We start from the raw sequence: 25,854 nt of genomic DNA, 5'->3' as shown, positions 1-25,854 counted from the left end.
AACCAACAAAAGTATTATTCTCCTGAAAAAAAAAAGGCTTATAAAATGCTGTATGTTTTTGTCGCCCAAAGTTGGCATATTTTTTGCATATAATGGCTAAACATAAACATTGTTTTCTTAATAACTCTTTCAACTTCTCTAGAGTCAAGCATTGCTTTGATTTTAATTCAACGGTCTGACTGTTTTAAAAACAAGTCAGGTATCAAGACCAGACATGTACAGTTCTTAGCCATATGCTTAAGAGATATGTAACCTTGGAAAACAGACCTGGTTCTCTTTCAAGTGTTTTAGTTTGTGTATTAGAAAGAGGAATAAAAGCATTACTTTGAAGAAAGTGAAAGTGTGGTAGAAAATAGATCTGAGATCCAGATTAATGAACTCATTAACTAAAGAAATGCTAAATGTCGACTTTCACATTCTATTTCTCTCTGGTTTATTTTCTATATAAAATACAACATCAAAATCCCACAAGAGGAGGAAATTAGTAATCTTTACGATTTCATTCTAAAGTGTTTATTTTTACTTCACTCTTTTTAGAATTTATAATAGGGATTCGGCAATCAAATACTGTATTATCAAACAAGGAAGGAAACAGGGAAAGTGGCAATTATTTTGGGAAAAAAAAAAAAGGACTTACCATTAACATGGCCAGAACCCTTGATGTTCTGAAAAGGAGCCAAGTCATTGTCTCTGATTTCCCTGGTGGACAAATCCAAGGGAGCTGCTTCTTCAGTCCTTCCGACTGTCCGCATAGGATGTCTAAGAAAAGCTCTTTGGTCGCTTCTCTACTTTCTGGAATCTACAGCCGGCCTGTTATGCGGCTCCTCCCCGCCCTAAACCAAGGATTGGTCTCACCAGAAATGCTTGCATCACTTTTGCTCCCAGGTAAAAACTTAGACACACCTCAATTCCCAAAGTAATGAAATCCTTTGTTGGAAGCTGAAAGAAAAGTTCACAGGCTAAAGACCAGGTTTAATAGGAAGGTCCCAGATGAATAATAAATTAATCATGGTGTGGAAATGCAAAAGCTAGGCCTGACTACACTGAAAAAGAATCTAGTTAGCTTTTATTCAGGGTTGCAATTAAAACTGAAAAGCAAAACAAAACATAGAAAAATCCCCTAAAACCTAACTTGTTGAAGAGCATTTATTTTTAGTCTGAGTATATGTGGGTAGATTGAAAGTTCAGCAAAACGTGAGTGTTAAGTAATAATTTATATCATTGAAAGTAATACAAAGCCTAAGTAATAGTTAAGTAACTATTAATACAGGTTTTGGAAAACAATTAGTAATAATTGAAAAACATTCGAAAAAATATTAGAAGTAATTGAAAATAATTAGGAATAAAATGGGAGTAAACAGTTACATGGTGCCTTTGGATATTTGAAATATATAAATAATGCATTGCAAAATCAGATCCTTGATAATAATCAGATGACACCTTTCCTCTTGTATTCCTTTTCATTTATAAGTTTTTTAAAAGGTAGGTTTGTCTAGTGAAAGAGATGATCTTTGTGCAATTTTAATTACTCAAAAATTTCCTCCAGAGCAGTCAACCTGCTTACTGATGTATTTTTATGTACTTCGAAATATTTGGACTCCAACCTAACTTAGGGGAGGGGGCAACCTACTAACACCACTTTAATTTAGTTATGACCATAGAGTTAAAAACACTTTTAAACATTCCAGACAACTTAAAGAAAGGTTTGGTAGAAGAACAATTTTATCTTTGTAAGTATTTATGCATCAGGTTTTGGAGCCTTTTTAGTTTCAGGAAAATCACTTAATCAGAGTATTTTAGGCAGAAACAATTTTGTAGTCTAAAAGATGGGAAAAAAACCCACCTGGTGAGCAAGATATTCTGGTTTTTTTTTTGTTTGTTTCTTTTCTTAATTGTGTGAAAAATTGTGTAACAAAATTTACTACTTTAAACCATTTTTAAAGCTGAGTGGCATTAAGTATACTCACATTATTTTGCAATCATTACCACCATCCATCTCCAGCAAAATGTTTTTGTAATAAAGTTTTTGTAAATAAAGTTTTATTGAAGAGTTGAGCAGAACCTTTGTGAATAACATTCTAAACTTTGAGAGAGAAAAGAAGACAACAATTTAAAAAAAATTTTTTTTAACATTTGTTCATTTTTGAGAGACAGAGACAGAGCATGAGCAGGGAAGGGGCGGAGAGAGAGGGAGACACAGAATCTGAGGCAGGCTCCAGGCTCTGAGCTGTCAACACAGAGCCTGACATGGGCTTGAACTCACGAACTATGAGATCATGGCCTGAGCCGAAGTCGGACGCTTAACTGACTGAGCCACCGAGAAGAAGACAAAAATTTAATGAACTTTCAATTCTTTATTTCCCATAATTTAATATCTTTTGTCTTTAGACAAAAGATTAAAAAGATGATAGCACTGAAGTATGATATTCTTAGGCATACCCATAAGTGGCATTGAATCTAAATTCTAGATATGATTGACTTTGTTCTGATTTACCTTTTCTACAACTCCAGTTCTTTGACAACTTTATTTTTTTAATTATTTTTAAATTTTTAAAAAAATGTTTATTTTTGAGAGAGAGAGAGACAGAGCATGAGTCAGGGAGGGGCAGAGAGAGAGGGAGACACAGAATCCAAAGCAGGCCCCAGGCTCTTGAGCTGTCAGTACAGAGCCTTAACCGTGGGCTTGAACCCACGGACCACGGACCATGGGATCATGACCTGAGCTGAAGCCGGATGCTTAACCGACTGAGCCACCTAGGCGCCCCAACAATTTTAATTAATTAGGGCTTAAAAAGTGTTAATTGTCATTCATCTGAACACAGATAAGGAAGTATTTTACTTTTGTATTTTGAAATACCAATTATAGATTCTTGATCAGGTGGTATATAAAAGCTGTGGGCACCCTTGTAGAAAGTAAAATACCAGACTTGGCCTGTTGCAGGCTGGCTCCATCTACTTGTCCCAGTCAAGGAGGATTGTAGAAATCCACAACAAATCCATTGTGCACTCTAAAGGCCGGCAGCTCTCTCTCATCTTCTATATGCTCTTGATCATGCTTTAAGCCAACACTTCCTTTTGTTTGGAGGATTTGAGACCTCAGTAAGGTAATAAAATATTGTGTTGTTGGGGCCAGAATTGCATGGTGATTGGAAGGTAGTGGAGGTTACTTCAGCTAGGGAGTGTATTTGCACAATGTCTTTGGATTAAGCAGTATTTTCACTTGCCATTTCATTTGTTTGTGAAAAGGAAAGAAGGGAGGATTTTCCAGTGGTTTCTGTTGAGTGGTTATGTTATTATTCTCTGAATAATGTCTTTGGAAACCTAAGCCCAACTTGAAACTGGCTTTTACTCAAGAAGCTGAAATAAAAATGAGGATCATAACAATAATGATCATAATCATTAAAAGGGACCTTCATTGTATGTGTATGTTGCGAGTCAATTGATGTGCCATGTTGAAAGTATAAAAGTTGGACGGTAGGACACATCACAGGTTAAGAAGCTAAAGAAACCATTCCTCAACTTGTTAAAAATTGAACCATGGCATAAGGAGTGAAGCAATAAGAATGAACACTTATTCAAGCGGGCAATGAATTCCAAGGTTTCCATGATGTTTCCATTGCTCATTAACTATAGCAGTTCTATTATTCACCAAGTAGAGAATGTTAATGAGACTTTGCCTTCACTGGTTTTTGTTTGTTTTGACTGGAAACATGTATGTAATGTATTTTATATGTCAGACATCACTACTTTTTGATATTTAATTGTTCTTGAATATTTACAAATTCATGAATTGAGATATTAGTGCCACAAATAATGCATGAACAAAAGTATACATACATCCCGAAATGGCCTGTGGAAGTTGTGGTCTATCACTCTTTATTGTTCAAGGTAATGCAAATTAGACCTCTTCCATTACGATCATACTTGAAGGCTTGCAGAAATGTCAGAGAATGTAATAAGTGTGCATCAGTAAAGAGCGGTCTGCACTTTAAGAATTAGTGAAAATAGAACTGCTAATCCAATTTCCTATTAGATAGTGTGTAATGTGGTTCACCATGCTTCTGTGATTTCCTAGAATTATTTCTTTAAAAAGATCTGTGTAATGAAAAGATGCTCAACGTCACTCCTCAGCAGGGAAATACAGATCAAAACCACAATGAGATACCACCTCCCACCTGTCAGAATGGTTAAATTAACACCACAAGAAAACAGGTGTTGGTGAGGATGCTGAGAAAGGGGAACCCTCTTGCACTGTTAGTGGGTATGCAAACTGGTACGGCCACTCTGGAGAACAGTATGGAGGTTTCTAAAAAATTTAAAATAGAACTACCATACGATCCAGCAATTGCACTACTAGGTATTTACCCAAAGGACACAGAAATACAGATTTGAAGGGGTACATGCACTCCGAGGTTTACAACAGCATTATCAACAATAGCCAAACTATGGAGAGAGTCCAAATGTCCATCGACCGATGAATGGATAAAGAAGATGTAGTATGTTGGTGTGTGTGTGTGTGTGTGTGTGTGTGTGTGTGTGTAATGGAATATTAGCCATCAAAAATGAAATTTTGCCATTTGCAATGACATGGATGGAGCTAGAGTGTATTATGATACTTGAACTAAGTCAGTCAGAGAAAGACAAATACTACATGGTTTCACTCATATGTGGAATTTAAGAAACAAAACAGATGAATATATGGGAAGGGGAAAAAAGAAAAAAAAAGAGCAAGGGAGACAAACCATAAGAGACTCTTAGCAATGGAGAACAAACTGAGGGTTGATGGGGACAGGTGGGTAGCAGATGGGCTAGATGGGTGATGGGTACTAAAGAGGGTACTTGTGATGAGCGCCGAGTGTGGTATGTAAGTGCTGAATCACTGAATTCTATTCCTGAGACCAATACTGCACTCACTGTATGTTAAGTAACTAGGGTCAGCATCTTTTTGCTTTGGTTTAATCTAATTAGGCAATTGCTTACTTGTGGGAATTTTCCTGTCAGGTAATAAGCCTGAAGGAGGAATCTTCCAAATGCACGGCATGCTCACTCCAACAAAGAGTTTTCTTTAGGGATAGCTTTTCTTTGGTTCCTGTGGTTTTTCCTAAAATTGAAAATATGGGATCTATTTACAAAATGCATTTGGAATCAATCTAGTTCCCACCTCTACGGTCTTCTGCACTAGCGAAATTCCTCGCATCTCTCATGTAGCTCAGGCAATGGACTGGTAACTGAGCTCTTGTTCCTTTCTTGTCTCTCACCCAATCCACCTCTCCCTTGGCTCCCTCGGCTGCTACTTGTAAAAGGATCATGGCTTCCAGTGTACTTGGAACAGAAGCAACACTGCCTGGCAAGACCTATAAGGAACTGCCTGATTGATTTTGTTTTCCCTTCCAACCACACCCCACACTCCATCCCTCTCACTTGTGGCTTCTTTTGTTCTCCCAAAACCCTCAGTTATCTTCCTGCCTTAGGCCTTCACTCAGTTTCTTTCTCTCCTGACTGGCTTCTTCTCATTCATCAGGTGGTTGCTTATACAACCTTCTCAGAGAAGTCTTTACTTCCTACTCCCCACACTTGGGCACTCTTCTCCCATTATTATTATTTTTTTATCAGCCATTCCAGTTTGCTTCATGTATCGGTCTTAGCACCATATGTTAAGCTGCTTTTTATTGGTTGGATTGCTTTTATTGCCTTTCTCCACTACTTGGCTGTGAGCTCTATCAGGGAGGAATCATGTCTGTTTCATTTCATAGCATATCCCCAGGACGTTCCGGGGTGAACAAATGAATATATCTTTAAAAATTTTGTGCAAGTATACCTGCTGGATCAAAGGACACATACAATTCAAGTTTTTTAATAGATCGTCGTCCAAAACACTATACCAATTTGCATTCCTACTGACAGTGTAAGAAAATGCTGGTCCTTCCTCCCTGTCAGGCATAAAGTTTGTCACAGATAATTCTTTTCTGCTTCTCTTATGAGAAAATAGTAGTCTTATGGAAAAACATTTTTTTAAATCTCTGTTAAGATAGTTAAATGTTGTTTGTTTAAATTCTAATAATTTATTACATTATAATAAAATAAAGTTAAGATTCTGAATATAGCAATCTAGGGAACTGGATTCAGAGATAGGTAAGTTCTGGAGCTTGGTTAGATCCTGAGGACTTGGCATCCTTCCTGGATTTAACATCATCCTGTCTTTTCACTATCTCAAGTGATATGATGATAGGATAGGAAAGGAAATGATAAAACAAATATGCAGTCAAATATTAATTTACCATACTCTGTTGTATTGTTGTGATCACTTTATTTGTATATTTTAATCTTCCTTTTGATGATAAATAGCACATTTCACATATGTCCTCAAGTATTTTTATTTATTTATTTATTTTTGTTTTGTTTTAGAGAGAGAGAGCGGGGGAGACGGGCTAAGGGGGATAGAGAGAGAATCCTTAGCAGGCTTCATGCCTAGTGCAGAGCCCGATGTGGGACTTGATCATGACCTGAGCCAAAACCAAGAGTTGGATGCTTAACTGACTGACCCACCCAGGGTCCCTTGTCCTCAAGTATTTTTTTTATTACATTTTTTTAAATGTTTATTTTTGAGAGAGAAAGACACACACACAGAGTGTGAGTGGGGAAAGGGCAGAGAGAGGGAGACGCAGAATCTGAAGCAGGCTCCAGGGTCCTAGCTGTCAGCACAGAGCCTGATGTGGGGCTAGAACTCATGAACCACAAGATCATGACCTGAGCTGAAGTTGGATGCCTAACCTACTGAGCCATCTAGGTGCCCCTGTCCTCAAGTATTTTTAAGTAAAATGGGAGCTGTATGTTTTGTTTTTCCTGCAATTAAATTGTACCGGTATTATTGGTAATTCCTAAGGAGGGAAAAAATTGTGATTGTTCTAACTGAAATGTCAACCCACCACTCCACCTGTGGGAAGAAATGTGGGGAATGCTCCACCAGCTTCCCGAGCCACGTGCCGCACACAGGGCGTGACTGCCAGTGGAAATGGATACACTGCATCTAAGCTCCCAGTTATGCTGCAGACACTAATCTGCAGAAAGATGGAATCTGAAAACAGCATGGAACATTTAAGAAAATGATCAAGGATTTCAGGAATGACTCTAGTTGAGAACTACTAGCTCTAGTGCGGTAAGGAAGGGAGATGCTTCTAAAAATGAGCAGCCTTGTTATTCTTCAGGGTCAGTGCATTTCTCTGCTACACTCATGTCTTACCAGCTTTTTACGTAGTGAGGCATCATGCACTGATACTTTTATGATTAGTAAGTTGCAAGTAAAGTTTGGAAAACCTGTAAAGCTTGTACAACTTCGTGTACTGTGCATTTTACAACTGGTGTCCTGATGAGCTACAAAACCTTCTGAAAAGATTAATTAAAGAGAACAGAAACTTCAAGTTTATTTTCCTGCTGCCATTTCTCCGGGGCAGAATAACTTTCGTATCATGTGGATCAGTTTTGTGTTCACATAGTATTTAGGGAAGCACTGAACTTTCAGTACAAACACATGAACATGCTTTTTCTTCAGTTTTGGGCATGTCTAATTGACCCTCCTTTGAATAAACACCATTATTCTATTCACTGACGTTAAGAAGAGGATCAGGTATTACCAGTACCTGAGCTGGTAATAAATCCATGTCTTACATAAAAATGTTTAGCCTATAGAATTTTTCCTATTTTTTTTATGTTGTATCACATTAACTTTTTTGAACATCGTTTCAATTTACTTTCCTTTAGTGAATTTTCCGAAGATTCCTTTGGGTTCATTTAGGCTGAACATTTCTCAAAGCATCTTTGCAGTGTGCATTTATGTTCTTTGATCCAGTGCTGGCGCAGCTGTGGTGTATGCTTATTTCTGAAAGAACACACCGAAAGACATTAAAGGTAGAGAAAACTCTGACTTATTCTATGAGTCACTTTGGGCTTCATTTTTGATGTGTTAGACACAAGGCCAATTTTATAGATGTTTGTGCATGCTGACTAACTTGTGAAACATGGTGATTTAACATTAATCTCTGATTCTCCGATGTGAAGTCCGGATTGACAGATTCTCGAAACACCTTTTGATTTCTTTAGACTTTGAAGTGATGCAATTTATAATACTTTGGGTTGGTTAGCCTACATTTGAAGGAAGTGATTTCTTCTTATGAAAATTACTCCAAGTTTCACTATATTGAAGTTCCTCAATATTCAGTTGGTCTGTTGAGGCTTTCCACTTTTTGGGGGGGACTGTATTTTGAGAGGGAACGGTATCTTTCAGTATTTTCAAATTTATTACCACACATTTGTCCATAGCACTTTTTTAAAAGAAATTTTAAGGTGGGTTTTTCTAGAATAAATAACTATTCTTTACCTTAATAATAAGGATCTAGCAAGTAAAATGAGGTAAATAATCCAATCACAGTCTCAGTTAGAAACTGCAAAAACTTTCTTAAGAATGCACAAAAGAATATTAATGAAGGGCATAAAGTAAGACCTAAGAAAATAGAAAGACAGTATTATGTTCCTGGATGAAAAGAATTAGTTATAAAACGTCTTTTTCTCAAAGAAAAAAAATTAATGCAGTTCTCAGGCTTGATCCTTAGTTTATGTGACGGATAAAGACAGAGGAGTTCACAAAAAAAGATCTTAAAGTCCATATGGAAGAAAATATGTCTTCAACAGCTAATGAGAGAATGATTAGGAAGAATATTGAAGGGTCTTGTCTTATCAAATATCAAAAATAACTGTAATACTGCTTTTATTACCAAAAAACAACTGTTAGATGCAGTTCTTGCTTCTGGACTCATGTTTTTATGTGAGGGGGATTCAGCTACAGGAAAGCTGACCTTATTCTGCGTCTCTCCTGTACTCCTATTTGTGGGTGCAGAACACATAATCTGATTAATGAACTTGGGAAAAGGAATTATACACAATGGATTCAGCCTACCGCCCGCTCCTACCTCTTGACTTTCCAGCCAGGGTTTCCTCTTTTGGAGAAACTTCCAGCCATTGACAAGACACCTTTTCTGTTTTTCCTAGCTATAAGCTCACAGGAGCAGGCTCCATCCTTTGGTCCTGGTGGTGGGGGTTGTCTGTGACAGGGTGGGTAAGTTTAATTCTGGAGTAAATATTAGGGTACTCATCATGACTGCTCATTTCAACCACATCATCCACATTTACGTTGTTACAAATAATAAAACTGGTACGTATTTTTGTGTCTGTGTCTCCTCTACCTTATTTCTCAATTGCTTCTGATATAAGGAGGTGACTAAAGTTGACTCCCTAACAATTTAACAAATATGGGGTGTTCTAGGAATAGACAAATAGAATACAGAAAGTAGAATATTCTGCAGACAATAAAAAGATTAATTAAAGATATACCTATTGACTAGAGATGTTTGTATGAGGTAAGAAAACAGCAAGATATCAAATGGTGTGTATAATATTGTTACGTGTATGTGTGTATGTCTGTGTGTATGTGTGTATATACGTATTACTATAAATGATTATTTGAACATAGGGAAAAATATGACACACAAATACTACGCTGTTAGAATGGATTTTCATGCAAGAGAATACTACTACTGTTGTCCAGGAGTGGGAGGGATAATTAAGCTAAGGAAAAAATGTAAAAATCTGCACTGAAAATGTATCGTGACATCACATTTGTTAATTTGTGTCAAATTAAAAAAAATATGTAACATACTGCTTAAAAATATTTTGATTAAATATATGTTTAACATTTTTTCTTTCAAAGCATTAGCTATTAAGAAAGTAGGGATTTTACAATTTGATGTTTATACCATTTAGAAAAAAACCTGGCCAAAAACATGAGGAGTTATATATAATTAGTATTTTAGGGCTTTGTCTAGTAACAAAATTAGCATGAAATACTGAATTATTGAATTTTTTTGAGTCATGCGTTTTGCCCTAAATAAGAACAATGTGGTCTGAAAACACATGAATCAGCTATGCACATGCTGTTGAAGGTGTTGGCGAATTGACCAATTGTGTGCATTTTTTTCTGGTGTTACTGGTAGAGATGTACACTTGAATTGAAAGAGATGGGGCAAAAATAAGGAAAACCATTATTTTTAGTAGCAATTTGAAATGAAAAGCCCAGGGGTGCCTGGGTGGCGCAGTCGGTTAAGCGTCCGACTTTAGCCAGGTCACGATCTCGTGGTCCGTGAGTTCGAGCCCCGCGTCAGGCTCTGGGCTGATGGCTCGGAGCCTGGAGCCTGTTAACGATTCTGTGTCTCCCTCTCTCTCTGCCCCTCCCCCGTTCATGCTCTGTCTCTCTCTGTCCCAAAAATAAATAAACGTTGAAAAAAAAATTGAAATGAAAAGCCCAAATAGCATATTTAATTATTTTGGATATAACATTCCTAATGCTGAAGATAGAGGGAGAGCATTGCCGTTCTGGCAATGAGCATCAAAAAAAAAAAAAAAAAAAAAAAAAGTGATGTTACTAGTTGCACGGGGATTTATTGGCAATTTCTAGAAGCACGAATGATTTAAAAAAGTAATCCTTTGTGTCTTGGTTGGGGGGAGTCTGGCCTGGAGTAGGTGGGTAGCTCCTTGCAGATGACAGTGGGAGCAGCTGCCCTCATCACCAAGTCCAAGGGGACACTCTTGGAGCATCTAGTCAGCTGTGAGCCAGCATCTCCATTCAGTGGTTCACAAGGGTGGACAGTGGGGCCTCTAGGCGCTGGCCTCAGGTGGGTGACTCCATTGCAATTCAAGGCAGTCCTGAATTAATATAAGTAATTCAGGAAACAACACATAGCTCAAGAGAGTGGGTCTTCTTCACAAGGTCTAGACCACAAGCTTCAAGAGGGCAGGGGCTGCTTCTCCCCTGGTCTGCTGCTTGGCTCTCAATAGCCACTTGTTGAGTAAGTAAGTGGATGGATGAATGATTGGATGAGGAGGTAGAGACGAAAGGAATTGAATTGTGATTCTTGAAGGGAGGGGCCAAGATGGCAGAACAGCATGGAGGTTGTTTTTGTGTCTCTCATCCCTGAAATGCAGCCAGATCAACGCTAAACCATCTTGCACTCCTGAATTGTGATTCTTAGTTTAGCTCCAGATTGAGCAGGAAAGCCAAATAAAAGCTGGAGGACCTGGTAGGGAATGAACAGCACCTAGTAGGGATCCCTAAGGAGGCTAGCTCATTGAATACCTAAACACACTTTCATTTCAGGCAGCAGGGGAACTGATATTTACTGAGTACCCTCTATGTGCTTAAATGTGGTACTATTTTCTTTATATTGTTTATTTAATTATTTTATTTACCCAAACACCCTGCAAGGAAGATATTATTAACCCCATTTTGCAGAAGAGACAACCAAAACTCAGTAAGGTTTTCAAGACCCTAAATACTATAGCTGAGATTTGAACCAGATCTGCCTGACCTCAAAGTTTATGCTTTTCCCACAACCCCAAGACTCTAAAAAGGACATAAGGCGATGTGACTTCATAGAAGTTGAAAGGTACTGTACTTGCCTATTTTGTCTTCATTTTCTTCTTAATAAAAAAAACTAACTTTTTATTATTATGTAAGTAGTAAACATACATTGTAGAAAGTTAGAAAATACAAGCAAGCAAAAAGAAAATCAAGTCACCAAATTTTGACCACCAAGAGATTAGTTCTATTAACAGCTTTCAAATACATGTCTCTTTTGGAAAATGAGGCTAATTTCATTTTCTTTGCAGGTGTTTGGGAAAATCAAATGATGTAAACAAATTCCTAGCATAACATAGAAGTATGTAGAAGGTAAATATAAGTTTCCTTTCCTGCTTGAAATTCTTCCACTTACTTTTCTATTTACATAAATTTGATTTTTTGTTTTAGACAAAAGGAGATTCAGCTGTACATGCTTTCTTTTTAAGTTTATTTATTTTGAGAGAGAGAGAGAGAGAAAGAGAAGGAGGGGGAGAGAGAGATGGGGAGAAAGAGACAAGCAGACTCTGCACAGTCAGAGCAGAGCCCAATGTGGGGCTTGAAATCATGAACCATGAGATCATGACCTGAGCCGAGATCAAGAGTTGGATGCTGAACCGACTGAGCCATTCACATGCCCCTACCATTTTTAAGTTTATTGTGCATGCTTTTTGTCACTTGCTTTTTGCCTATGTGTTCTCTGCCTTTCCATGTCAATAAGCATTATCTTTTCTAGTACTCAGTCCATATTCAAATTTCCTCAAGTAAGCCAAAAAAAAAAAGCTTTTAGAGGTGATCTTTCCAAATTAGAATCTAACTCAGGACTGCATTTCCACCTTAAGTTTATTTTACTCTAGCAGCATCCCCCACTGTTTTAAAATGGCACTAATTTGTTGAATAGGCTGAGCCAGTTATCTTATAAAATGTCCCACTTTTGGGTTGGTCTTGTGTTAAACTTGTCTCCCTATCCTTGAATTTCTAATCCCTTGTGTACTGTATCTAAAGCTTTGTCAGATTCAACCCAAACATTTTTGTCTAAAACCTGTCCTATGTATTTCAGGTACCATCTCTGACCTCCCAGACTAGCTGGGGCTCTGTGTCTGCATGCCCGTACATAGCACTTGGGTAGAGCTTTCTTAAAGATTATGCTGAAGTATTTGCTTAAGAGTTGATCCCTCTTACTATTCTGTAGTGTCCGCAAGAGTGGAACTGTGTCTTGTTCCTCTTTGTAGCCCTGGTGCCTTGTCTGTTTATGGAAGATACTCAATAAATATTTGTTGAGATAAAATGAAATCAGTGGACTGAAAGTCAGCAAAATTGTGGGCTGGGAATCATGCATCTGAATGTTACCTTGAAAGGACAGATTACGGAGTCCTGGGGGATAAGCTAAGATGAGGTTCACAGATTCCAGGTCAGGCTGTGGGATGCAGGCAAGTTTCAGTGTCTGACGAAGTTCTTGTTATGTTAGCAGTCAGAAATCCAAGTCAGGTGAGAGGGACAAGCAGTCTAAATAAAAGCTGAGTTTGGCATTTAGGATTGGCATGAGAACAACACTAAGAAGAAGGAGAAGGCGATGGGGAAAGGGAAGGGGAAGAGGAGGAGGAAAAAGAAGAAGAAGGAGAAGAAGGAGAAGGAGAAGAAGAAGGAGAAGAAGGAGAAGGAGAAGAAGAAGAAGAAGAAGAAGAAGAAGAAGAAGAAGAAGAAGAAGAAGAAGAAGAAGAAGAAGAAGAGGAACAAGAATAAGAACAACAACAAGAACAAGAACAACAACAACAACAACAACAACAGGAATGGAGTAGAAAGTAGGAATAGGAATCAGATCAGGCAACTAGTCAGTTCATTGGCTCCAAACCAGGAAATGACTGTCTCTCCTAGAACAAGGGCTACCTCTGCTCTCCCTTGTGTGGGTTTCCTGGTGAGGTCAGAGATCAGGTTGGGCAGGTGTGGCAGGTTCCAGAGCACAGCGGGCATCTTAGGGCTAGTGAGTCAGGACAGGCTCCAAATCCCTTTTCAGGATATGTGCCTCCTCCAACCTGTCTCTCTGGATGCTGCCCACTCTCTCCTTTCTTGTTCCTTTCCCTCCTTCTAATCCTTCTCCCTCCTGCTTCTTTAGATTTTCCCCCTCTCTCTATCCATTCTTTCTTTTCTTTCCATTATTTCCCCCTTTTCTCTTTCCCCTCTTCTACATAACCTCTGGGCAGAACGTAGCTCTGAAATGTGTGTTAGTCTGTTTATCAGAGGAAATTTTATGGTTTTTTTTTCATTAGAACAAACCCCTGCATTGTTTTCTCACTCTTACAAGAAGAGCCAACTAAAGAAACAACCAAAAAGGAAGATCCAACTAATAAAATTGCTTACTGTTCCTTTAAATTTTATTAAACCCCACTCCACTACAGCATGAAGAAAAGCAAGCTATTGTGTATGTCTGGTGAGGGTGGGGGCAGTGGATGCATTGAGCCTAGCTCCCAGCCCCTAGCACATCCAGAAAGATAGCACAGGGAAAGGGAAACAAAAATCTCAAGGAATTCTGGAGGTTCTTTCAGAAAACTTATTGCTCAGGGTACAATAGTTCACTGCTCTCCAAGAGGCTTCATCCCCAACTTTCTCACTTGACCATAAGACCTCCTGGGGATTATATACATGTAGTTTTACTCACAGAGGATCCTCCAGAATTGGTTTCTTCTTGAACAGAATGCCTGGAATGCCTCAGGTCACTCTCATTTTAAGAAAGATTTAGTGTCTAATAGGGATTATCTTGTTAAGCAAGAGCAGTTAATACAATTTCATACCCAGGGACGTATGTTGTTCCAGAAACTCACATTTTGAAGGTGGTAGCCATGAAATCCAGAGAGGTAAGGGACTTGCCTACCATTGCCTACTATTAGGCAAGAAACATATCCCCAGCATCTAGGTTAGGATGATAAATTGCTACTGAGCAGAGATCATGGGCACATGTCTCAACATCTATAGAGTGCCATCTATTTCATACTCTAAAAGATGAAGATCAGAGCAAAGATTGTCAAAAGTGGGGTGTTGTAGATTCTGGGTCTGAAGTTCTCTCTTGTCCAGCAAAAGAGTGGGATGCAGGATTGAAAATGCGAGAAAGGCGAATATCCGAGAGGAGACAAGAGCCCCAAGTAAGGGTTCTTGCTTCTCCTTGCTCTGTTTTTATTAAGATCAGAAGGCTTACAAGTGTGATGGACGCGCACAAAGAGATGATGAAACCATGAACATTAACTGATGGGCATGGAAAAAGGGGGTCTTGGAGATTTACAGCGTTAGGGGTTTGGGTCAATACAAAACAAGATTCTGGTGCTGGGTGGAAGGTTGTTTACAGCAAACATGAGGTGCTACCTCTGTTTACCTGAACTGGTCTAGGGGATAAGAAAGAGCATGCTACCTCAGGGTCAACAAGGCACCTTTATTATGCTAATTAGATCTGCTCTGGGCAACTTTGCCCTGCTGTGGTCTAAAGTCCCATTTTCCTGTTTACCTATTTTGGTCCTTCCTTCCTGCGAAAGCAGCTTTCTGCTATTGTATTAAATTGGGGCGCATTTCTGCCCTGAATACCTAATCTTGTTTACCTCATCTTGGATGTTTTCATCCTGAGATTCCCTATTCCTATGCCTTTGGCCTATATTGGGGGCCTTTGTGCGGTTTGCTTAATCTTGGATATTTTCATCTTGAGATTCTCTATTCCTGTATCTTTGTCCTATACTGGGGACCTTTGTCCCGTTTACCCAATCTTGTTTACCCAAACATGGGTGTGTACATCCTATGGCTTTCTAATTCTTTATGCCTTGTTAACCCATCGATGCAAGCTTGGGGAATTCCTAAGCTTATTCCCCACAGTGGGGTTTGCTAGGTTCAATTTAATTGAAGATATGATGCACCAACAACCCACTGGCTTTTCTCCATGTAGACGAACTATCTTTCATTAGTAATAGTTATAATAGGTCTATGGTAGGTAAGGATCAAGTGCTCATTTTTACAAATTCTTCTGTAGTCTTCCAGGATCTGATAACTTCCTTGTTTTCCCAGTGTTTTCCAGGAAGAGGTATTCTATATAAAAGATCTACCCAGGGCTTATTTTCATGTGATGCAAATAATATCAAGGGCACTAAGGTATCTCTCACTTGCACTGCTTTTGCTCTGCTCTAAGAGGCACTGCCCCTGTCCATTGCTCTGAGCTTCCTCATTTCTAGCACTAAAACCCTTCTTATTTCTCTTGCAACTTTTTCAGCATTTGAGAACCTGAGGACATTTTTTTTTTTCAACGTTTATTTATTTTTGGGACAGAGAGAGACAGAGCATGAATGGGGGAGGGGCAGAGAGAGAGGGAGACACAGAATCGGAAACAGGCTACAGGCTCCGAGCCATCAGCCCAGAGCCTGACGCGGGGCTTGAACCCACGGACCGCGAGATCGTGACCTGGCTGAAGTCGGATGCTTAACCGACTGCGCCACCCAGGCGCCCCAAGAACCAGAGGACATTTAAGATGATCTAGTCTAGTAGTTTTCAAACGTCTTTTAACCATGGTCAAAAATATGGTGTATGTCACCAACCAATGCACACATACTCTTACTATGTGTGATGTACTCTATTTCCTTTTCCTTTTTGTTCTGTTTAATTCCATTAAAGATGTTCATCTAGACAGGTATACTAAATTGACTTAATGACCCATCATTAGGGAGTATGACCCATAGTGTCATAGGGAGTATATACCATAGAAAAACAGTGGTATAATTCAATTCTCTAGTTTTACAAATAAGCCAAGTAAGGTAAACAGATTTAAGTGACTTATCCAAGAATTTGTCCTAAATGTGAATTCTCAGTACAGTTATTCAGAGCTGCAAGCCTTTATAGGTAGAAGGTGAATATCTAATTGTTTTTACCTCCTGGTAAGTTATTAATGTATGTTTTTTGATTTTATGATTTTTCTTTTAGAAAGCTGTATTCTCCTGTAATCTACAGCTAGTAGAAGAGATAATTTTGAAAATAATATTAAGAATTGATTGAAGAAGGTAGTTTAATAAACAAGTATTCATTCCATGGCATTATTGAGTGTGTAATATCTACCAGGCACAGTTTGAGCCTAGAGATACAAAGATGAATGAAATAGTGGTGGAATCTTGAATCAGGGTGTGCACATAGGCAAAGAAAGAAAATGACTAATTCATTTCATGTTGTGAAGGATTTTACATGACTCACTAGTTACGTGAAATTGACAAATATTTAATGAATACCTACAATGGTGACTGTATTTTCTAAAACTCAACTTGTCTAAGAAGAATGAGTATGTCAGTGGATAACAGGGAAATGATTTTAAGTTAAGACTGAAAGGGATGGTGATAATAATTGTGAACCTGTCCTGGAAATCCAGGAAGTATGGTTACTATTAATTATGCACCCAACCCTAAGAATCGCCAACTGCTTCAAATGACAAAACTCATTATAAAGCAGTTTTTATTTTGGCCAGATTTTCCAGTTGACAATGGGATGGATGTTTTTCTCTTTTATGTATTCACTGCTCATCAGTCTGTCATGGAGCTTAGTGGTTCCAACTTCAGATTTCACTTCTCAGCCTTTTTCCTGTTGAGCTACATGCTTTTCTGTCTTAGCTGAGGGCACTTAACAAATAAGTTGCCAAAACATGCAATGAACTGAACACACCCTTATTTCAGAGAAAGGACACCCCTTTTGATTCCATGTAAGCCATCATTCCTAAACCAGTGGGATTTTCTGTAGTCTTTTCTCCCTTCCCTTTCTTCTGCTCTCTAGGGGAAAGAGGAATCCTAGAGGAGTGTGCTGCCTTCTTGACCTTCTGGGTTTTCCTTTCTGAAGTAGCCCATGGTGTAGGGCAGAAAGGCACTGTTGACTTGGTGAGAGACTGGGAGAGGCTTGAATTACAGGAGGGTAGGTGTCCTGTTTCCTCCTGTTCCACTAAAGAACTGCTCCCTCTTTCAGATTCTCCTGCTTGCTTCCTCCCAATAGAAAGCAAGTCTACCATCAGAAAATCTGAAGATTGAGGGAAGACACTAAGTACTTAAACTAGTTGGTTACCAGAATATGGTAATGGATTTTTCCTTTCCATTTCTTTAGATAATCACTTATTTTTCAATGATACATTTTATGAAATTGGGGTGGTGGAAAAGTGTTAAGGTTCCACTTGATTTTTTGTAGCACTTGCTGTGTGATATGGTCCTAAGGTACTGCTCAATTTTAGCAGTCAGTGGAAGCTCTTGGCTTTAGCCACGTTGTGAAGATTATGCTGTTGTTGAATAGATAACACCCATCAGCAAGAGTTCATGAATCTTATTAGCTTGTGATATATGTTTGAGGGGGACGTTTGTTTGTAATTGTTGTTAAAGTGGTTACTGTATAAGCTGAATGTTCCCTTCATGCCCAGATCTTCCATTCTCTCTGGTCAAGGGTTAACACAAAACATCGTATCTTAGTTTTTCAACATCGTTTGTCATGGTAGCTTCTCTCCTGCCAATATCTCAGTGCAGGTGAAACAGAGAATGTAAATTCCCTAAGTTACAGGAGGTGGGTGAGCAACATTGGTTTGAAACTATGGAAATGGAGAAGATCAGGAACAAGCTAGTACTTGAAATCCACACATTGTGGAAGATTAGTCATAGTTTAATGTATTCCGGACAGTGTAAGAATCTCAATTTTTTTTGAAATTAAGAAGAAAGACAAGCATTAAGTGTCATCTCAGGATGGGATCTACAATCATCATGTCAGATCATGCTTTATCTTTGCTGGGAACAGTTTTTTTCCTCTAAAGCACATATTTAAATCTAAGGATCTTTCTTGGTGGATGGTGAACCCAGTTCTTTCAACCAGCTGACAGGTGGTACTTTGGAGATGCCAGTGTGGCATTGTAGTTTAGGTTTTCTCATACTCTTTTGGGAGGAGAGATTTTTTTTTCAGTGTTCAAATTGTTAGATGGTAATTTGGTACTTTCTTAGAAAATTATAGCATATAATTTTCGTTCTAGGATTACATTACACATAGATCAGGGCTGAAGACATAGATACATTGCCTTCACTCGAGAAAAATGAGTAAGTTCTAGGGCCATCAAAAATAACCTGGTGAAATTTAAGCCTTGATAGCGGGGAGTATCTATCTAAATATTCTTCTATAATGCTGGCATCCTTACAAATGAATATGTATCATAATAATGTGATACATTTCTTGAATACATGGTCTCTGTCACAGTACTGGAAGGGAAACTGGAACTTCAGAAGTTGAACAATATATACTATGGCTGTGATTATTGCACTTTGGTGTGTAAGGTATTTTTACAAACATTCAGGACTATCTTGTTAATGTGTTGTAATATACAGTTTCTTTAATTTTTTAAATAAAATTTTTTTTAATGTTTATTTTAGAGAGAGAGAAAGAGAGAGAGAGAGAGAGAGAGACAAGAGTGTGAACAGGAGTGGGGCAGAGAGAGAGGGAGATACAGAATCTGAAGCAGGCTCCAGGCTCTGAGCTGTCAGCACAGAGCCCGACGCGGGGCTCGAACTCACGGACTGTGAGATCATGACCTGAGCCGAAGTCAGCCACTCAACCGACTGAGCCACCCAGGTGCCCCATAATATACAGTTTCTTAAGTGCATAGGTTTGTAGAAATTTAAATTCCAATGGAAATAATGTAAAATGCATGTAAAGTTCCACATCATTATTTACAATATGAAAAGAGTGGAAGAAACCTCAGCGCTCATTCATGGCATGAAATATCCCTTAAAATACTTTCATAAAGAATTTTAAATATAAAGTAGGCATGAGATTTTATATATCATAATCTCAACTTTAAAATGAGACGCAGTGGGGGCACCTGGGTGGCTCAGTCGGTTAAGCGACCGACTTCGGCTCAGGTCATGATCTCACAGCTCGTGGGTCCGAGCCCTGTGTCGGGCTCTGTGCTGACAGCTCGGAGCCTGGAGCCTGCTTCTGATTCTGTGTCTCCCTCTCTCTCTGCCCTTCCCCCACTGTTGTCTCTGTCTCTTTCAAAAATAAATCAACATTAAAAAAATTAAAAAAAAATAAAATGAGACGCAGTGAGTAAGACTGTAGAGAAAGGATATAGAAGCTAGGTTTAACAGTCACAAGTTTGGGTTTCTTGGGCGTTAACCTGTCAGCTGAAGGGTAGAGCTGGGGAAACGTTAACTGAAAGGAAAACTATCATGGTGCTAGCAGAGGTTGTCTCTGGGTAATTGTATATGATTTCCGTTATCTTTTTGTATTTCCTAAATTTTCTACAATAGCTATACCCTAATTTTATTGTAGAAAATAATGAAAGCTGCACTAATAGCAAAACAAACAAACAAAAACAAGAAAAACCTTAAAATCTTAACACTGACCTATTTCAAATTTTTCATTTCTCTCCCTTATAAATGTAGAAAGCATTTTGTTCTTGAGATGAAAGTTTGGGCCTTAGTATCCATATTCTGCTCCTTTAGCAGATAGTCCTCCCGGGAGACACCTGTTTCAAGGGCATGTACTGGGCTTGATGGCTTGAGGTTGCAGTGCCATCTTTGGGACATGGCTGGCATAGCTGGTTGTCACCATTTGTTGATGATGTGAGATACAATTATAATATGGTTTTGTGATAGAGGCCGTTAATACGGGCAGTTAATTGGTCCATTATCCCAAGGATTATGTTGAGTGGATGAAACTCCAGTCATTCTCTCACTGTCTTGGTTCATTGAAATAGCTTCCTCATTGATCTCCTATTAACAGCCTCATTGTGCCCTTTGATCTGTACCAGAGCAAAGTTCACAAGTGATTTCTTTTTCTTTTTCAAAAAAAAATTATTTAAATTCAAATTAGTTAACCTACAGTGTAGTATTGGTTTCAGGAGTAGAACCCAGTGATTCATCTCTTACATAGAACACCCAGTGCTCATCCCAACAAGTGCCCTCCTTAATGCCCATCACCCATTTAGCTCATCCCCCTGCCCACCTCCCCTCCAGCAACTCTCAGTTTGTCTTCTGTGTTTAAGAGTCTCTTATGGTTTGCCTACCTCTCTGTTTTTACCTTATTTTTCCTTCCCTTCCTCTATCTTCATCTGTTGTGTTTGTTAAATTCCACATATGAGTGAAGTCATATGTTTGTCTTCCTCTGACTGACTTATTTCACTTAGCATAATACAGTCTAGTTCCATCCACATTGTTGCAAATGGCAAGATTTCATTCTTTTTGATTGCTGAGTAATATTCCTTAATGAGGAAAAACTGAGAGCTTTCTCCCTAATGTCCGGAACATGACAGGGATGTCCACTCTTACCACTATTGTTCAACATAGTACTGGAAGTCCAAGCCTCAGCAATCAGACAAAAAAAGAAGAAAGAAAGAAAGAAAGAAAGAAAGAAAGAAAGAAAGAAAGAAAGAAAGAAAGAAAGAAAGAAAGAAGAAAGAAAGAGAGAGAGAAAGAAAGAAAGAAAAGTTATCCAAATTAGCAAGGAAGAAATCAAACTTTCACTCTTCACAAATGACATGATACTCTATGTGGAAAACCTGAAAGACTCCACCAAAAAACTGCTAGAATTGATCCATGAATTCAGCAAAGTCACAGGATATAAAATCAACATACAGAAATCAGTTGTATTTCTATACACCAATAATGAAGCAGCAGAAAGAGAAATCAAGGAATCAATCTCATTTACAACTGCACTGAAACCCAAAGAATGCCTAGGAATAAACCTAACCAAAGAGGTAAAAAGACCTTTATGCTTTAAACTATAGAAAGCCTATGGAAGAAATTGAAGAAAACACGAAGAAATGAAAAAACATTTCCATGCTCATGGATTGGAAGAACAAATATTGTTAAAATTTTGATAGTACCCGAAGCCATCTACACATTTAATGCAGTCTCTGTCAAAATAATACAAGCATTCTTCACAAAGCTAGAAAAAACAATTCTAAAATTTGTATGGAACCAGAAATGACCCCGAATAACCAAGGTAATGTTGAAAAAGAAAATCAAAGCTGGAGGCATCCCAATTCCAGACTTCAAACTACATTACAAAGTTTTACTCATCAAGACAATATGGTAGTGGCACGAAAACAGACACTCAGATCAGTGGCACAGAACAGAGAACCCAGAAATGGACCCACATACATATGGCCAACTAATTTTTGACAAAGCAGGAAATAGCATCCAATCAGCAAATGGTGTAGGGAAAACTGGACAGCAACATGCAGAAGAATGAACCTGGACCACTTTCTTATACCATACACAAAAATGAACTCAAAGTAGATGAAAGACATAAACATAAGACAGGAATTCGTCAAAGTCCTAGAGGAGACGACAGACAGCAATGTCTTTGACCTTGGTTGCAGCAGCTTCTTACTCAACACGTCTCCAGAGGCAAAGGAAACAAAAGCAAAAATGAACTATTGGGATCTCATCAAGATAAAGAGCTTCTTCACAGTGAAGGAAACACAAGTGATTTCAAATTCGGTGTTCTCCTTTAAATATTTCTGTGGTTTTCTTTAAGATAAAAATAAGAAATCCTTAGCATGTCATACATATTAGGCTTCTGACTTCTTGTCCGTACAAACTTCTCTCCAGCCTTACCAGATTACTTCCAGTTTTCAGAGGAGCTCATCTCTTTTTCCATGTCCCCTGTTTCTCTGTTTCTCTCCCATTCTAGCATGCCCTTCCCATTTCTTCATCTGGTTGTTTCCCATGGGTCCTTCCAGACTCAGGTGAAAGGCCACTGCTGAGAAGCTTTTCCCAGCTCCACTCAGCTGGGTGCCCCCAATCTTATTTATTCCCCTGGGTAACACTTGTCATACTGCATTTTAACTCTTTACTTCTTCCTGCATTGAATTGTGAGGTCCTTGGTGTCAAGGACCTTAGTTCACCTCTCTGCTCCTAGCAGTTAGCTCACAGGTAAATAGTGAAATGATCAAACATCATTGAATGAATGAATGAATGAGCTTTGGAATGAGGTCACGGTGTTCCTGTAACTTTTCTTTCTCTTCACTTTCTCCATCTATGAAGGAAGATCATAGGTGGATTAAATAAGAATATGTTTGAAAATCAACTAGCGTAATGGCTGGCATATGATAATAAAGAAACATTTGGTTTTTTATTCTTCTCTCTTTACAACACCTCTCTAGTTTCATGTTTCTCACACCTGGTGGCTCATGTCTCACTGATACCAAAGTCCCCACCCAGTCAGTGCCTCCCGTGTATTCAAATGTGTAATGAAGTCTCCCCAGTCAACCAGTGGTTATGCTGATCACATGCATGTGCTATGACTTTTGTACCAACACCTCACCATCACTCACCACACATATTCACTGCCTCCCCGTTAAGCACACAGTCAGCATCTCTCTTACCTTTGACTTAGTCATCTTGCTAATCACAGAGAAACTCAGCTTTATGGATTCCTAACCTAAGTGTGACCCTCTTTTTGAGAAAAACTTTTCAATGCTGAGAGTTGGTCTTTTATGCCAACAACAGTAAATACAGGTTGTCCTCAGTTTTCATTTGTTCCACTTTGATTCAACCTACTTTATCCATATTATATATTGGCACCTTTATGTTGCCTTTCTGTGCACGGTTTCACCCACACAGGAGCTGATGAACAAGTACTTTGTGGTAGCACAGGATGCCTGCCTGCCTGCCGGCTGGCAGTTCAGGTCCCCACAATTGCTATCTCTGTCTGTAAAGGAGAATTTTTTATTTTTCTTTTAATTTTTTTTAACGTTTATAAATTTTTGGGACAGAGAGAGACAGAGCATGAACGGGGGAAGGGCAGAGAGAGAGGGAGACAAAGAATCTGAAACAGGCTCCAGGCTCTGAGCAGTCAGCACAGAGCCCGACGCGGGGCTCGAACTCACGGACCGCAAGATCGTGACCTGAGCTGAAGTCAGACGCTCAACCGAGTGAGCCACCCAGGTGCCCCGTAAAGGAAAATTTATATTTGTAATTAATAGGGTTTTATTGCCTTTTCCTTTATTATTTTTTAAAATGATAAGACACTCACAATCTTTTGTTTATTTACTTTCTTAGCAATCCACAAAAGCACCAGCACCCCCCTGCCAGGGATCCCTTCCCAATGTGAATTGTTTCTTCAGTCTTACTGTCATTTCAAACAAGTTGAAATAGAATTTAAAGAAGTTGTCTTAGCAAATTAATTTTTATTACCTGTGCTTCATATTTAGTCCATGTTTAAAATATTGTAACAACCATTTGAACATTGCAATGTTCAAGAAGTTATACCATATTTAGTGACAGTAAATGAGTTTTTTTGGGAATGAGTTATTTTCCATGTAACAAATAAGTGCAATTTTTAGGGTTCATTTATTTGATGTTCATGGTTGTTTTGATGAAAAGTTAAGAACCTTTATCTTAATACTAGAACTCTATTTTTCTTGCTGTATACTCTATGACTTAGACACATATATACACACACACACACATTTTGTTACCAAACTTACATGGAATACATGGTTTTGAAAGAGAAAAAAACCCACAATCAATTGCTCTAATGAAGGTAACCTTATTATCAGCAGCCTCTCAAAGTTTCAGAAATTTTAACTTTCTTCTGAAGTATTTATCCTGCCTAAAATCTCTTTCTCTGTAACATTTTACCATTTATTTTATTCAGCTATAACATAGCTTCTTTCAAAAAGCACATAAGGTTTTCAATAGCTTTATTACTTTTTCTGCAAAAGGTAAATTTCTCCTGAAATTAACTGTCTTTGTGAGTTATATACTTGCATTTTCTTGCTAAGAGTGGCATTTACACAAGCATTTCAAAGATCATTCAAAGGGCTGCTATCAAGAGGCAATGTTGTTGAATTGTAGACATTTCCTTTTAGATGCCTGAGAGAATTGGACTATATTCTTCACTTCTTTTTTTATATATATATATGAAATTTATTGTCAAATTTGTTTCCATACAACACCCAGTGCTCATCCCAAAAGATGCCCTCTTCAATGCCCCTCAGTTTGTTCTCAGTTTTTAAGAGTCTCTTATGCTTTGGCTCTCTCCCACTCTAACCTCATTTTCTTCACTTCTAAGATTAATGAGTGCATGCTGTGTCCTAGACATTCTGTTAATCCTGGAGAAAAGCAGTGCCCTTGTTCTCAAGGCGCTCATAGGCTGATAGGCATAGGACAAATAGCGTGTTGCTGGTGGGAGTAAAGGAGACTTAGCTAAGCCAGCAGGTTGGGGCTGTGAAAGAGATATCAGGAAATGCTCCCAAGAAGTGGCAATGCTTGAGGTGAGTGTTGAAGGGTAAGGAGAAACAAGCTACTTAGATGAGGAGAGTGAAGAGGGCACCAGGTAAAAGAACCAGGGAGGGGCAGAGTGACAGAGGTATGAAAAAGCATGCCCTATTCTAGAAACTGAAAATAGTACATGCACCTCACTTAAAGTTAAAAAAAAAAAGTAAAAGGCATTCAGTGTAGAAAAACTTTGGAGTCACTTTAAATATTAACTGGGGTGCCTGGGTGGTTCAGTCAGTTAAGCCTCCGACTTCGGCTCAGGTCATGATCTCATGGCTTGTGAGTTCGAGTCCCACGTTGGGCTCTGCGCTGACAGCTTGGAGCCTGGAGCCTGCTTCAGATTCTGTGTCTCCCTCTCTTTACCCCTCCCTACTCGTGTTCTGTCTCTCCCTGTCTCAAAAATAAATAAACATTGAAAAAAATTTTTTTAAATATTAAAAAAATTTTTAGGTTTATTTATAAGAGAGAGAGAGAGAGAGAGAGAGAAGCAGCATGAGCAGGGGAGGGGCAGAGAAAGAGAGAGGGAGAGAGAGAATCCCAAGCAGGTTCTACACTGTCAGCATAGAGTCTGACACAGGGCTCGATCCCACGAACTGTGAAATCATGACCTGAGCTGAAATCAAAAGTCAAATGTCCAACCGTATGAGCCACCCAGGCGCCCCTGATTGCGGTCACTTTAGACCACCCAACATATACCTGCTCATTGCAGTGGTCGTCCAAGAGGATCTCTGATGCTTTAGAGCCACCAGGCTCACCTTGGAATGTTGCCTTTTCATAAGATCCTAGGCTCTCTGCCTCAGTAATCTGGCCTCAAGGGCATCTCTGTAATCAACAACACACCAACTATCATGAGGACTCCTGGTGGCTGCCCCAGTGTCATCTCATAAAATAACACCATTTGACCATTTACCAGCACACAAAATTTCGTTTGTTCCTCATTTTATACCAAGTTAAAACCAAACCCCTAATGGGATTCAAGATTCTTTACCATGTGCCTTTCTCACATATCCTTTCAGAATTAGGTCAAAAGAATTCGAAGCTTAAGAACAAGAGTAGGCCTGGGGCGCCTGGGTGGCTCAATCAGTTAAGCGTTCGACTTTAGCTCAGGTCATGATCTTGTAGTTCGTGAGTTCAAGCCCTGTGTCCGGCTTT

General features: G+C 38.8%; 2 protein-coding genes across 6 annotated transcripts in view; one reads left to right on the top strand and one right to left on the bottom strand.

Annotated features, from left to right (window-relative positions):
- Positions 1 to 921, bottom strand: part of DSG3 (desmoglein 3) — a 31,389-nt gene extending 30,468 nt beyond the window's left edge. Inside the window, exon 1 of the mRNA XM_027068699.2 lies at positions 638 to 921. Within this exon, the coding sequence (XP_026924500.2) occupies positions 638 to 685 (48 nt within the window). The 5' untranslated portion in view covers positions 686 to 921. The remainder of the gene's footprint in view (positions 1 to 637) is intronic.
- Positions 1 to 25,854, top strand: part of DSC1 (desmocollin 1) — a 353,895-nt gene that overhangs the window by 49,006 nt on the left and 279,035 nt on the right. The window contains exon 1 of one of the 5 annotated variants that reach the window (XM_053206524.1): positions 17,498 to 17,515. The exons of the other annotated variants lie outside the window; for them this stretch is intronic. Within the exon in view, the coding sequence (XP_053062499.1) occupies positions 17,513 to 17,515 (3 nt within the window). The 5' untranslated portion in view covers positions 17,498 to 17,512. Of the gene's footprint in view, positions 1 to 17,497; positions 17,516 to 25,854 lie in introns of those variants that run through there. 5 annotated transcript variants of the gene reach the window in all.

This window comes from Acinonyx jubatus, chromosome D3, assembly GCF_027475565.1.
Source record: "Acinonyx jubatus isolate Ajub_Pintada_27869175 chromosome D3, VMU_Ajub_asm_v1.0, whole genome shotgun sequence".
Lineage (NCBI taxonomy): Eukaryota > Metazoa > Chordata > Mammalia > Carnivora > Felidae > Acinonyx > Acinonyx jubatus.
This window is presented reverse-complemented; position numbering and strand designations above follow the sequence as displayed.